An 11,175-nucleotide genomic window follows, 5' to 3' on the forward strand; every position below is an offset into this window, starting at 1 on the left:
AGACTCGGGTTCAATCCCTGGGTTGGGAAGATTCCCTGGAGGAGAAATGGCAACCCACTCCAGTATTCTTGCCTGGAGAATCCCCTCGACAGAGGGGCCTGGAAGGCTACAGCCCAAAGGATCGCAAAGAACTGGACGTGACTGGGCGGCTAAGCACGTAGTTGTAGCCGATTAACAAACGATGTTGTGATAATTTCAGGTGAAGAGCAAAGGGACTCAGCCACACTATATACATGTACTCTTTCTCTCTCAGACTCCCCTCCCATCCAGGCTGCCACATAACATTGAGCAGAGTCCCCTGTGATACACAGTAGGTCCTTGTTGCAGGATTGTTAAAATTTTATTCGTAGCATTTATCTGGTTTTGAGAGATGCTGAGAGCTTTGAAAATTGTCTTCTTCAGAACGTGGTGCCATTCAATGCCTTTGTGTTCATGCTCCTGCTCTGGTGTCTTGGGGTACCCTGGATAACGATGGGGAGGATGTAGGGGTACAGAGAGAACCCCTGAAGGAACTGCTCTGGGAGAGGGGAGTTCTGAGCCAGGGGTCAGGATCAGGATGCTGGGGGTCTGAGGGAGGAGGAGCTGGGGGCTGGGGTCCCTAGGTCTTGGGTGGGAAGGGCAGGGTCTGGGGAGCATGTGGGCAGGTGATGTTCTGTCTCACCAGCTATGATCTCTGTATGGTTCTCTGGATCCAGGTGTGATATTTGCACAGGTTGGTGTAGACGCCGGGGTAACCAGGCTGGGCACAGCGCTCCATCCCCCAGGACACGAGGCCCTGGAGCTGCCCTCCACACACCAGGGGTCCCCCGGAGTCACCCTGTTGGGAGAGGCGGAGATGGGGACATCCATGGACTGACAGCCAGAGCCCTGGCCGCGGGGAACCCAAGAGGCAAAGATGGGGGCGGTGGGCTGAGACCCCTGGAGATCTCAGCCCCTTGTCCCGTGTGTCTCGTGGGCTCCTCTTCTTAGCTCTGTATCTAGAAAACCGCATATGTGTTTCCGCACCGCGTGTCTCTGGAGCCGTTGCTCAGGGATGGATTAAGACCCCCAGACCCCGAGCACAGCTTTCCAGGGCCCCATATGTAAAGATGGCAGTGACAGCAGCCGTAGAGCTCTGCACTCCTGCCGGGGACGAGCTCATCCCATTCCACCCAGTCCCACTGCCCCCACGGGACAGGAGAGGAAGCCGAAGCCTGGAAGGCTAGGTCCATACCCAAGGGTGAGCGGCTAGGAGACCGCCTGGCTGTGACAACCTCTCTCGGTCTCTGGGGGTGGGAGGGGGGCCTCTCCTGATCTTCCTGCTCCTGAGGTCCTCTGGTACCTAAGTCCCAGCCTGGAACAAGCTCCCTCCCCAGGCTTACTCCCTGGGGCTCACCTGACAGGAGTCCTTCCCGCCTTGGGGGACCCCTGCACAGACCATGCCCGGGGTGATGGCGCCAGAGTAGGCCCGCCGACACTCCTGATCCGAGAAGATGTTGATGTCCACGCATTGCAGAGAGTTGGGGTACCTGGCTGGGGGAGGCATTGAGGTGTTAAAATGAGGTCTACTCTCCAATACGACCCAGAAGTCAGGACCTGAGACCCTCCTCCTGCAGACCCAGGAGTCCTGACCCTCAGCCCCTCCTCCATCAGACCCCAGGGTCCAGGCACCCAGCCCCTCCTCCCGCAGACCCGGGGGTCCAGACCTCAGCCCCTCCTCCCGCAGACCCGGGGGTCCAGACCCCAGACCCTCCTCCCCCAGACCCAGGGGTCCAGACCCTGGCCCCTCCTCCCACAGACCCAGGAGTTCTGACCCCCAGACCCTCCCGACTCAAACCCTGGGGTCCAGACCCCAGCCCCTCCTCCCTCAGACCCTGGGGTCCAGGCCCCCACCCCTCCTCCCTCAGACCCCGGGGTCCAGACCCCGGCCCCTTCTCCCGCAGACCCAGGAGTCCTGACCCCCAGATCCTCCCGACTCAGACCCAGGGGTCTGGATCTCAGCCCCTCCTCCCTCAGACCCGGGGGTCCAGACCCCAGCCCCTCCTCCCTCAGACCCCGGGGTCCAGCCCCCGGCCCCTCCTCCCACAGACCCCGGAGTCCTGACCCCCAGACCCTCCCAACTCAGACCTAGGGGTCCAGACCCCCAGCCCCTCCTCCCTCAGACCCCAGCCCCTCCTCCCTCAGACCCGGGGGTCCAGACCCCAGCTCCTCCTCCCTCAGACCCCAGGGTCCAGACCCCAGCCCCTCCTCCCTCAGACCCCAGGGTCTAGACCCCAGCTCCTCCTCCCTCAGACCCCGGGGTCCAGACCCCAGCCCCTCCTCCCTCAGACCCCAGGGTCTAGACCCCAGCTCCTCCTCCCTCAGACCCCGGGGTCCAGACCCCAGCTCCTCCTCTCTCAGACCCCGGGGTCCAGGCCTCCGCCCCTCCTCCCTCAGACCTGGGGGTCCAGACCCCAGCCCCTCCTCCCCTAGACCCAGGATCCAGGCCCCCAGCCCCTCCTCCCCCAGACCCAGGGGTCCAGCTCCTGGCCCCTCCTCCCGCAGAACCAGGAGTCCTGACCCCCAGACCCTCCCAACTCAGACCTAGGGGTCCAGACCCCCAGCCCCTCCTCCCTCAGACCCGGGGGTCCAGACCCCAGCTCCTCCTCCCTCAGACCCCAGGGTCCAGACCCCAGCCCCTCCTCCCTCAGACCCCGGGGTCCAGACCCCAGCTCCTCCTCCCTCAGACCCCGGGGTCCAGACCCCAGCTCCTCCTCTCTCAGACCCCGGGGTCCAGGCCTCCACCCCTCCTCCCTCAGACCTGGGGGTCCAGACCCCAGCCCCTCCTCCCCTAGACCCAGGATCCAGGCCCCCAGCCCCTCCTCCCCCAGACCCAGGGGTCCAGCTCCTGGCCCCTCCTCCCGCAGAACCAGGAGTCCTGACCCCCAGACCCTCCCAACTCAGACCTAGGGGTCCAGACCCCCAGCCCCTCCTCCCGCAGACCCAGGAGTCCTGAGCCCCAGCCCCTCCTCCCTCAGACCCGGGGGTCCAGACCCCAGCTCCTCCTCCTGCAGACCCAGGGGTCCAGACCCCCGGCCCCGCATTCCCGTTGCAAGACCCCTCACCAACAGGACTGGAGGTGGTGCCCCAGCCCGACACAAGGCAGGAGGTGCCCGCGCTGGCGCAGGAGCTGGCCACGGAGATGGGCCGCACCCCCGGCCCCAGCCGGGCGGGCCGCTCCAGCTGCAGCAGCATCAGGTCGTTGTCGTTGGTCCGCGAGTTGTACTGGGGGTGTGGCACCTGACGGACCACGCGCAGCACCTGCTGTGTGGCCTCCGGGATCTTCAGGTTGTGCTTGCCCAGGGCGACTCGAAGGATCCTGGCCCGTGACCCCCAAGGGTAGTGCTCTTCAGGATGCGAGCTGGAGACCCCGCCCCACCCTCCAGCGATGTTCCCTCCCCAGGAGTTTTCCTCCAAGTTAACTCTCCCCCTGGCTTCCCAGGCGGCTCAGCGGTAACAAATCGCCCTGCCACGGCAGGAGACACCAGATTTCGGGTTCCATCCTGGGTCGAGAGGATCCCCTGGAGGAGGGCATGGCAACTCACTCCAGTATTTTTGCCTGGAGAATCCCCATGGACAGAGGGGCCTGGTGGGCTACAGTCCAGGTTCACAAAGAGTTGGACCCTGCTGAGCACACACACAACCCTCCCTCTAACTGCAGGCAGAAGTGTTTCCTGGAATCCTGGACCCTTGCCTCCAGCCTGGACACTCTCTCTGGGCCCAGTCTTATATCCGCCCCTTCCCCTGGTGGGCTGTGGTCTGCCTTCTGAGGTTTGGGGCTTGCTGGCTCTGCCCTAGGGTATGCGCCTGGGTCAATACTCTGTGTTCTAAAGTGAGGCTCTGAGCTGTGGCTCTAGGCTCTAAATCAAATTGATCTTCTGGAGTAGGAGCCAGGCAGGCTCTGCAGTTCCAGCCTGGCTTTTGGGCTCTAGACATCCTAAACTTTTGACTCGAAGCTAGGAGTTGCGTTCTAGATTAAATCTAGATGCTAGCATACTTTCTAGATACTGGTGTGAGCTCCAGTTTCTAGGTTGAGTTCTGGGTTCTTGATGAAACTCTGGTTTAGGATGTGGGTTGTAGACAGTGGCTTGAGCTCTGTGGTCCAGCTGGACTCAGGGTTCTAAACATCAACCTGCATTCTTGATATTAGGTTGGGTTCTGCTTTAGATCAAATTACAGGTGATAGTCCGGATTCTTGGTTCAAGATTCTGGTCTGAGCCTTTGACCTCAGGTTGGGCTCTAGGTTCTGGAAGGAGCTCCAGACTATGGTCAGAATCCCAGGTTCTAGGTGTCGGTTCCATCCTGGGCTTTATGTTCTAGATTCTGGGGCCTCGGTTCTACACTGAACTTCAGTTTATGGCGTTAGATCTGGCTTATGAGCACTGGGTGAGCTTTTGTCTGGACTTTGACTTCTAGTGTGGGGTCCAGGTTTAGGTCTAGAAACTGGGAAGGGCTCTGGGCTCTCTATGAATCTTTAGCTTATGGTCTTCATTCTGGGATGGAGAGAGCAGGTTGAGGTCTGGGTTCTAGGCTGCTCAAAGAAGAGCTATAGACTAGACTCTGGATTAAATGTTGGCTCTAGAGCAAGCTCCAGGTTCTGTCTTCATCCCGTGCTCTGAGCTGCAAGCAGGTTTCCAGGTTCATGGCTGGACGGTGGGCTCTGAACCTGACTCTGGATTCCAGGCAGTGTTCTGAGAGGGGGTCCTGAGTGTCTGAAGGTAGCTGTGTCCTGAATTCAACCACCACTCCCAATCTTAGTCTCTATGTGGAGCTTGGCCTCTGGATGGATGTCAGGTTTTGTGTTAGGTTCTAGATTCTGTGCAGGACTCTAAGCTGGTGTATGGGTTCCAGCTGGCTTCCCAGGTGGCTCAGTGGTAAAGAATCCACCTGCCAATGTATGAGACGCAGGTTCGATCCTTGGATCAGGAGGATCTCCTGGAGGAGGAAATGGCAACCCGCGCCAGTATTCTTGCCTAGAAAAATCCCATGGATAGAGCAGCCTGTCGGATCACTGTCCACGGAGACCCGAAGAGTCAGACGTGATTGAACGACTGAGCACATGATCATGGCTTCTAAACAGCTGATCTGCTTTTAGAATCTAAAAGCAGATTCCAGATTTATGGCTGGCTTCCATGTTCTGGGTCTGTGGTTCTAGGCTCTTATCTAGATCCCAAACTAGGATCCAGCTAGTACCCTGGGTTGTACACAGGGCTAGACTCTGGAATTCACTTGGCAGAAGAATTAGGAAGGGACCACTCACAGGCGGGCGCAGTGAGCAGCGGTGATGACCCACTGGTCGGACAGCAGGGACCCTCCACAGAGGAAACGACGCTGGGGGCCTTGCAGGAGGGCTGCCTGCCACGGTTGGGAGCTCCGGATGCATGTGTAGCCACCGATGATCTTGTTCTCATTCCCCTGGTTCTGGGCCACAGCTAGGAGAAGGCAAGGGTGAGCTGGAGTGGGGGAAGCAGGTAAACAAAAGCTCTCCCACCCTGCCCCTAGCTCTCTGGGATGTCCCCCACAAGTCCTCCCTATGTTGCCTAATCCTTAAACCACTCATCTTCATCTACCCCACCCTGAATGAGATATGCCCAACAGTGCCCCCAGTATTGTCCCGACACAACCCGGGAGTTTTCTGACACCCTCTCACCCCCAGGCACCCGCATAGCATCTATTATGAGGTCCCAGAACCACCTCATCCTCGGCCCTGAGACTACCGCTCCTGACTCTGCTTTCCCATGCATGCTTTCTACGATCACTTTATGCAATATGCCACAGCTCCGCTCAGCAATCCTCCAACACCTTCAGGGAGCTCCCTGTCCCTTCCCCAGACTTCTCACTCTGTGTGTGGTCCCCCAGGATCACACAGGGCCTCCAGGTTACCCCTTTCTCCCTACACCCGCTCTGCATGCCACACCACTGCCCCGCCAGGAGCCCACCACCCCATCATCATTTCTGCCGTCACTTAGTTCTTCCCTAATACAATCAACAAGGCTTCCCAGGTGACTCAGTGGTAGAGAATCTGCCTGCCATTTAGGAGACAAAGGTTCGATCCCTGGGTCGGGAAGATCCCCTGGAGGATGAAATGGCAACCCAGTCTAGTATTCTTGCCTGGGAAATCCCATGGACAGAGGAGCCTGGTGGGCTACAGTCCATGGGGTCGCAAAGAGGCGGACACGACTGAGCGGCTAGACAACAACGCAGTCAGCAAGTGTCCCGCTGGTACTTTCTCATAAGACTCGGTCAAGACCTGATTGTTTTGCTCAATTCCTCCCTTGATTTCTCACTATCTCTTGACGTTGTTGTTCAGTTGCTCAGTCGTGTCCGACTCTTCACTATCTCATACAAGTCTCTGGACCCTGCGATACTCTAACACCTCCACCACGTAGAACTTGGGCCTTCCTCTAGCATGCTCCTCAACCATGGTCCCCAGACTACCCCCCACCCCTTCTTGCCAGGTGAGCATCTCAGGTCCCCAGGGCCTTTCCCCATCTCCCCGTCTCTTCTCAGAGTCCAGCTCCCTGCCCACCCACTGTCTTACCTACAGCCAAGATCTGAAGAGCCATCAGCATGAGGAACATTCTGAGAGCTGGTGGCTGGATCCTGGCAAATGCAGAGAGAACGTGAGGGCCAAGGAAGCTGCAAGAAACCCAGAGGTTATAGGCGAGAGAGCCCCTTAGAGACTGAGACCCTTAGGGACATGGATTGGGGGACAGAATAGAGGCCAGAGACCAGGAGGGCAGGGTCTGGGCCGTGGGTGGGGGGTGGGGCTCCTTGTTGGCTGGAGAGGATGCTGAGAAAGGCTCAGGGCTTGCCTTGATGTCTCCTGTCTGGGGGAGTGGGGGTGGCATCTGGCTTCCTTGTCACTTGCCGAGGCCTTTTATCCCTGGTCTGAGTAGCTGGCCCTGCTCCTTCCTCCACCCTTCTGAGGTTTTTTTTTTTTTCTTTTTTTTTTTTTTTAATTGCCTATTTCCCACTCCAGGATCCCTGTCCCATCTCCTCCCATCTCACCTCTGGCCGGAGATCAGCCACAATTGTTCAGGAGAACCTGCCTACCTGGCGGGGGAAGGTGTTATAATCTGGGAGGAACCCAGGGAGGGGGGACTCTGGGGCAGGGTGGACGGGGTGGGGTGGGGTGGGGTGGGGGACTCGGGGGAAGGTGCTGGGAAGGGCCAGGAGAGGGAGGGACAGAGGCAGAGAGAGAGACAGGCTGCCCCGGCAGCAGAGAGAGGCAAGGAAATGTGAGAGAAGTAGCAAGAGGAAGAGGGAGAGGAATACGGGCCAGAGAGACGTGTGAGAGGTGGAGAGAATTCAGGGAGATGGAGGCTAGAGACGGGGAAGGAGGAGGCAGACAGAAAAAGACAAGACGGGTGGGGGTGGGGCGCAGGGACAGGGATTCACGGAGAGATGAGTGTGGGAAGAGTGACAGACAGAAGCAGAGAAACAGAAGGAAGGAGGGGAAGACAGAACAGAAACAGGCAGAGAGAAGGAGGAACAAGCACACAGAGAGAAAGGAAGCAGTGGCGCCCCACCCTCCAAACACACACATGAGAGATGGCAGCCGAGATGACGGGAGGAGACCCAGAGAGGACAAGGAGGCACAGGGAGACCCCGAGGAGAGACCAGCGGAGCTGGGGGAGAGGGAAAAAGGGGAGACAGGGAGGCAGAGAGGAGAGATGACGGCCACAGAGGGGTGGGGCTGGGAGCTGGCAGGAGATGGGAGGTGCCGGGGGCACCAAGGTTCTGGGTGTCCTGTCTCCCACACGTTCTCATTCTGTGGTTTTCACTGTCCTGAAAGGTGGGGGAGCAGGGGCCCTGGCAAGGAGTCGGGGAGGGAGGATCAGGGCAAAATGGGTGTCCCCCAACGCAGGCTCTGCAGAGAGGTCAGGGAGAGTGGGATAGAAGGACCCAGAGAGAAGGGGAAGGGACCCAGAGAGAGTGGGGACAGAGACCCAGGGAGAGCAGGAGAGACAGAGTGATGAGATGGGGGATGGGCCTGGCGACCCATCCTAACTGTTGGGCAGGGCCCCGCCACCCTCAGCTCCTCCCCCAGGCTCTTAAATTCCTTAATGACTGCAATTTGTCTCAGGGCAGTCAGTCGGGTCTGGACCACCTCACGGTGACTCAGGAGGTCAGCTGTCTGCACTCTCTCCACTGCCCCCCAGCGCCCCCTCTCCCGGGGGTCTGGCTCCCAAACCACTTTTCTCCCCTTTCCACCTGGACTGCTGCTCCCCCACCCCCCTGCAGAGGCACTCAGCGCCCCCTTCAACTGTTTTCCCTTCAACTGGCTTTGCAGAGAGGCCACACTGCTTCAGGCTGAAAACCTTGGTTCAGGCCCTGGTAGACCAGAAGGGTGAAATGCACAAATAGAAACCCTTCTGCCAAAAGAGAATTCTCTGTGGACAAGGCGGGGGTGGGGAGGGGTGGGGAGGGGTGCTGTGGAACAGGCAGCTGCTCTGTGAGGGCTCAGATGCTATAGTGCGTTTTGTTTTTGTTTTGGCATGCAGAATCGTAGTTCCTCGACCAGGGATTGAACTCCTGTCCCTCCCTGCATCGAGAGCATGGAGGTTTTTTGTTTATAATTTATTTTAATTTTTAAAATTTTAATTTCATTTAATGTTTTACATTCCATTTTATAATTTATTTTTAATTGGAGGATAATTGCTTTACAGCGTGTTAGTTTCTGCCTATATAACAACGTGAGTCAGCCTTATGTATAAGTATATCCCCTCTCTCCTGAGCTTCCCTCCCGCCCTCGTCCCAGACCTCTAGGTCATCACAGAGCACTGAGCTGAGCTCTCTGTGCTATAAAGCAGCTTCCCACTAGCTAGTTTACACGTGTGCTCAGTCGTGTCTGACTCTTGGCGGCCCCATGGACTGTAGCTCACCAGGCTCCTTTGTCCTCAGCATTCTCCAGGCAAGAATACTGGAGTGGGTTGCTGTGCCCTCCTTCAGGGAATCTTCCCAACCCAGGGATCGGACCCCTGTCCCCAGCATTGGCAAGTGGATTCCTCATTGCTGTACTGCCAGGGAGGTCCCAGAGGGTTGTAACTTGAAGGACTCACAGGGATCTCCTGCTGGAAGATAAAGCCGAGATCTCTTCCTAGAAGGAATACTCGGCTAAAGCAGAAGGCCTCCGTGAAACCCAGGGAGCCCAGGAAAAAAGTGCCGGGGATGTGGCCACAAACAGGGCTCCGTTAACTGGGTTACCCCCCGCCTGTCCCAGCCCCTAGACACCTCAACGTCACTGCCAGGTTATTGATTCCCTTCCAGCCACACTCCATTCTTGGCTGCCTTGCTCCCACTCCACCCATTATGGAGGTCCTCAAAAAATATTTGATGACTGAATGACTGGACACACGGCCACAGTCCTTGCCTCCCAGGAGCTCACAGTCTGGCAGGAAAGGTCAAAGAGGCAACGGGAAACTCAGTCTGGTGTGATGTGTGTTCTGATTGGATGGAGGGGACTATTGAAGGTTCTGATGAAGCCCCAGGAGTAGGGAAAGGGCTCCCAGAGGGTGGGCTTTCTAGGTCGGCACTGCGGATGAGTAGGAGTTCACCACGGGGATGGACGGAGTGAGGAGAGCAACTCTGAGTAGAGCTCTTCAGATGGGAGGGCGGTGCAAAGCTCAGAGTGCTAGAGGGAGGAGTGATCCCCCAGTGATTCTGAGCAGGGGAGAGAAGAGCCCTTAGGGTCCTCACTGCAGACCTGGGCTGCCTCTTAGGGAAGCTGTCATGTTGGAGACAGCGGTGGGGTGTCGCTAGCACCGATGGAAGGTGCTGGAAACCAGAGCACTGTCCCACTCACGTGGGGAGACTGAATAGAGTGAAAAGACCCAGGCGTCTGCTCAAGACCCCACGGAAGATCCTCAGCTTAGGGGGCGAAGGGCCGAGAAGGAGAAATGGAAGAGCTAAGAAGGAAACCAGGAGAGGATGGCGTCAGGGAAGTTGAGATGAATTTTAAGAAGAGAGTGGCATGAGGGTTGGACCCAGCGAGGTGGCCACTGGGACTGGGAACTTGTTTTGTTTCTTGTTTTTTCTTTTGGCCTTGTGTCATGTGGCATCTTACTTCCCCGGCCAGGGATCGAACCTGGGTGCCCTACACTGCAAGGTAGATTCTAACCACTGGACCACCAGGAAAGTCATTACATCACTAAGTGTACAGTCCAGTGGCAGAAATACTTTCACTCGGCTGTGCAACCATTACCATCATCTGTCTCCAAAACCTTTTCATCTTCTCTGACGGCATGTCTGTCCCCATGAAAACACCAGCTTCCCAACCTCCCTGCCCCAGGCCCTGGTAGACTCCATTCTACTTTCTGTCTCTGTGAATTCGACACATTTCAGTGAGCACAGTGTCCTCAAGGTTCACGTGACATGCTGTAACGCATCAGAATTTCCTTGCTTTCTAATGATTAATCTGGTTATTTTCTTTTTGGCAGTGCTGGGTCTTAATTGCTGCACGCAGGCTTTCTCTCGTTTGGGGGCTCCTCTCTCGTTGTGGCGAGTGGGGGCTCCTCTCTCGTTGCGGTGTGTAGGCTTCTCACTGTGGGGGTTTCTCTTGTTGCAGAGCTTGGGCTCAGGGGTTGTGGTGCATGGGCTTAGCTGCTCTGTGGTGTGTGGAATCTTCCCGGACCAGGGATCGAACCCGTGTCGCCTGCACTGGCAGGTGGATCCTTAACCACTGGACCACCTGGGAAGTCTTCCTTTCTTTTTCTTTTCTCCTTCCTTTCAAAGGCTGGATCATACATCTTTGTATGGATGGGCCACATTTTGTGTGTCCTACTTTTTAAGAGTCATTTTGGGCACAGGCTATCGACATTTTAGGGACGAGTGTTTATTTGTATTTTTTGGCCGTGCTGGGTCTTTGCTGCAGTGCCTGGGCTTCTCACTGCGGTGGCTTCTCTCGTTGCGGAGCACAGGCTCTAGGCACGTGGGCTCAGTGGTTGCAGTTCCCACGGTCTACAGCACAGGCTCAGCAGTTATGGCGTGGGCTTAGTTGCTCCGTGTCATGTGGGATTTCCTGGTGGTCCAGTGGTTAAGAATCCACCTTGCAATGCAGGGGACACTGGCTCGATCCCTGGTCCGGGAAGATCCCAGGTAACTTTCTTATTGTGGGTTAGTTTCTTTCATTCCTCCTTCCCTGCCCCCGCCTTC

At 57.3% G+C, this 11,175-nt stretch overlaps 1 protein-coding gene across 1 annotated transcript; it reads right to left on the minus strand.

Moving 5' to 3' along the window:
- Window positions 1-365: 365 nt before the first annotated feature.
- KLK14 (kallikrein related peptidase 14) lies at window positions 366-6,637 on the minus strand. Its single transcript, XM_052656113.1, has 6 exons — window positions 6,560-6,637; window positions 5,279-5,450; window positions 3,084-3,337; window positions 1,376-1,512; window positions 662-817; window positions 366-461 (listed from the first exon to the last, which is right to left on the minus strand). Exons 1-5 carry the CDS (start codon window positions 6,597-6,599, stop codon window positions 665-667), a joined length of 756 nt encoding a protein of 251 aa, XP_052512073.1. The 5' UTR covers window positions 6,600-6,637; the 3' UTR covers window positions 366-461; window positions 662-664.
- Window positions 6,638-11,175: the final 4,538 nt, after the last annotated feature.

This window comes from Budorcas taxicolor, chromosome 18, assembly GCF_023091745.1.
Source record: "Budorcas taxicolor isolate Tak-1 chromosome 18, Takin1.1, whole genome shotgun sequence".
NCBI classification, from domain to species: Eukaryota; Metazoa; Chordata; class Mammalia; order Artiodactyla; family Bovidae; genus Budorcas; species Budorcas taxicolor.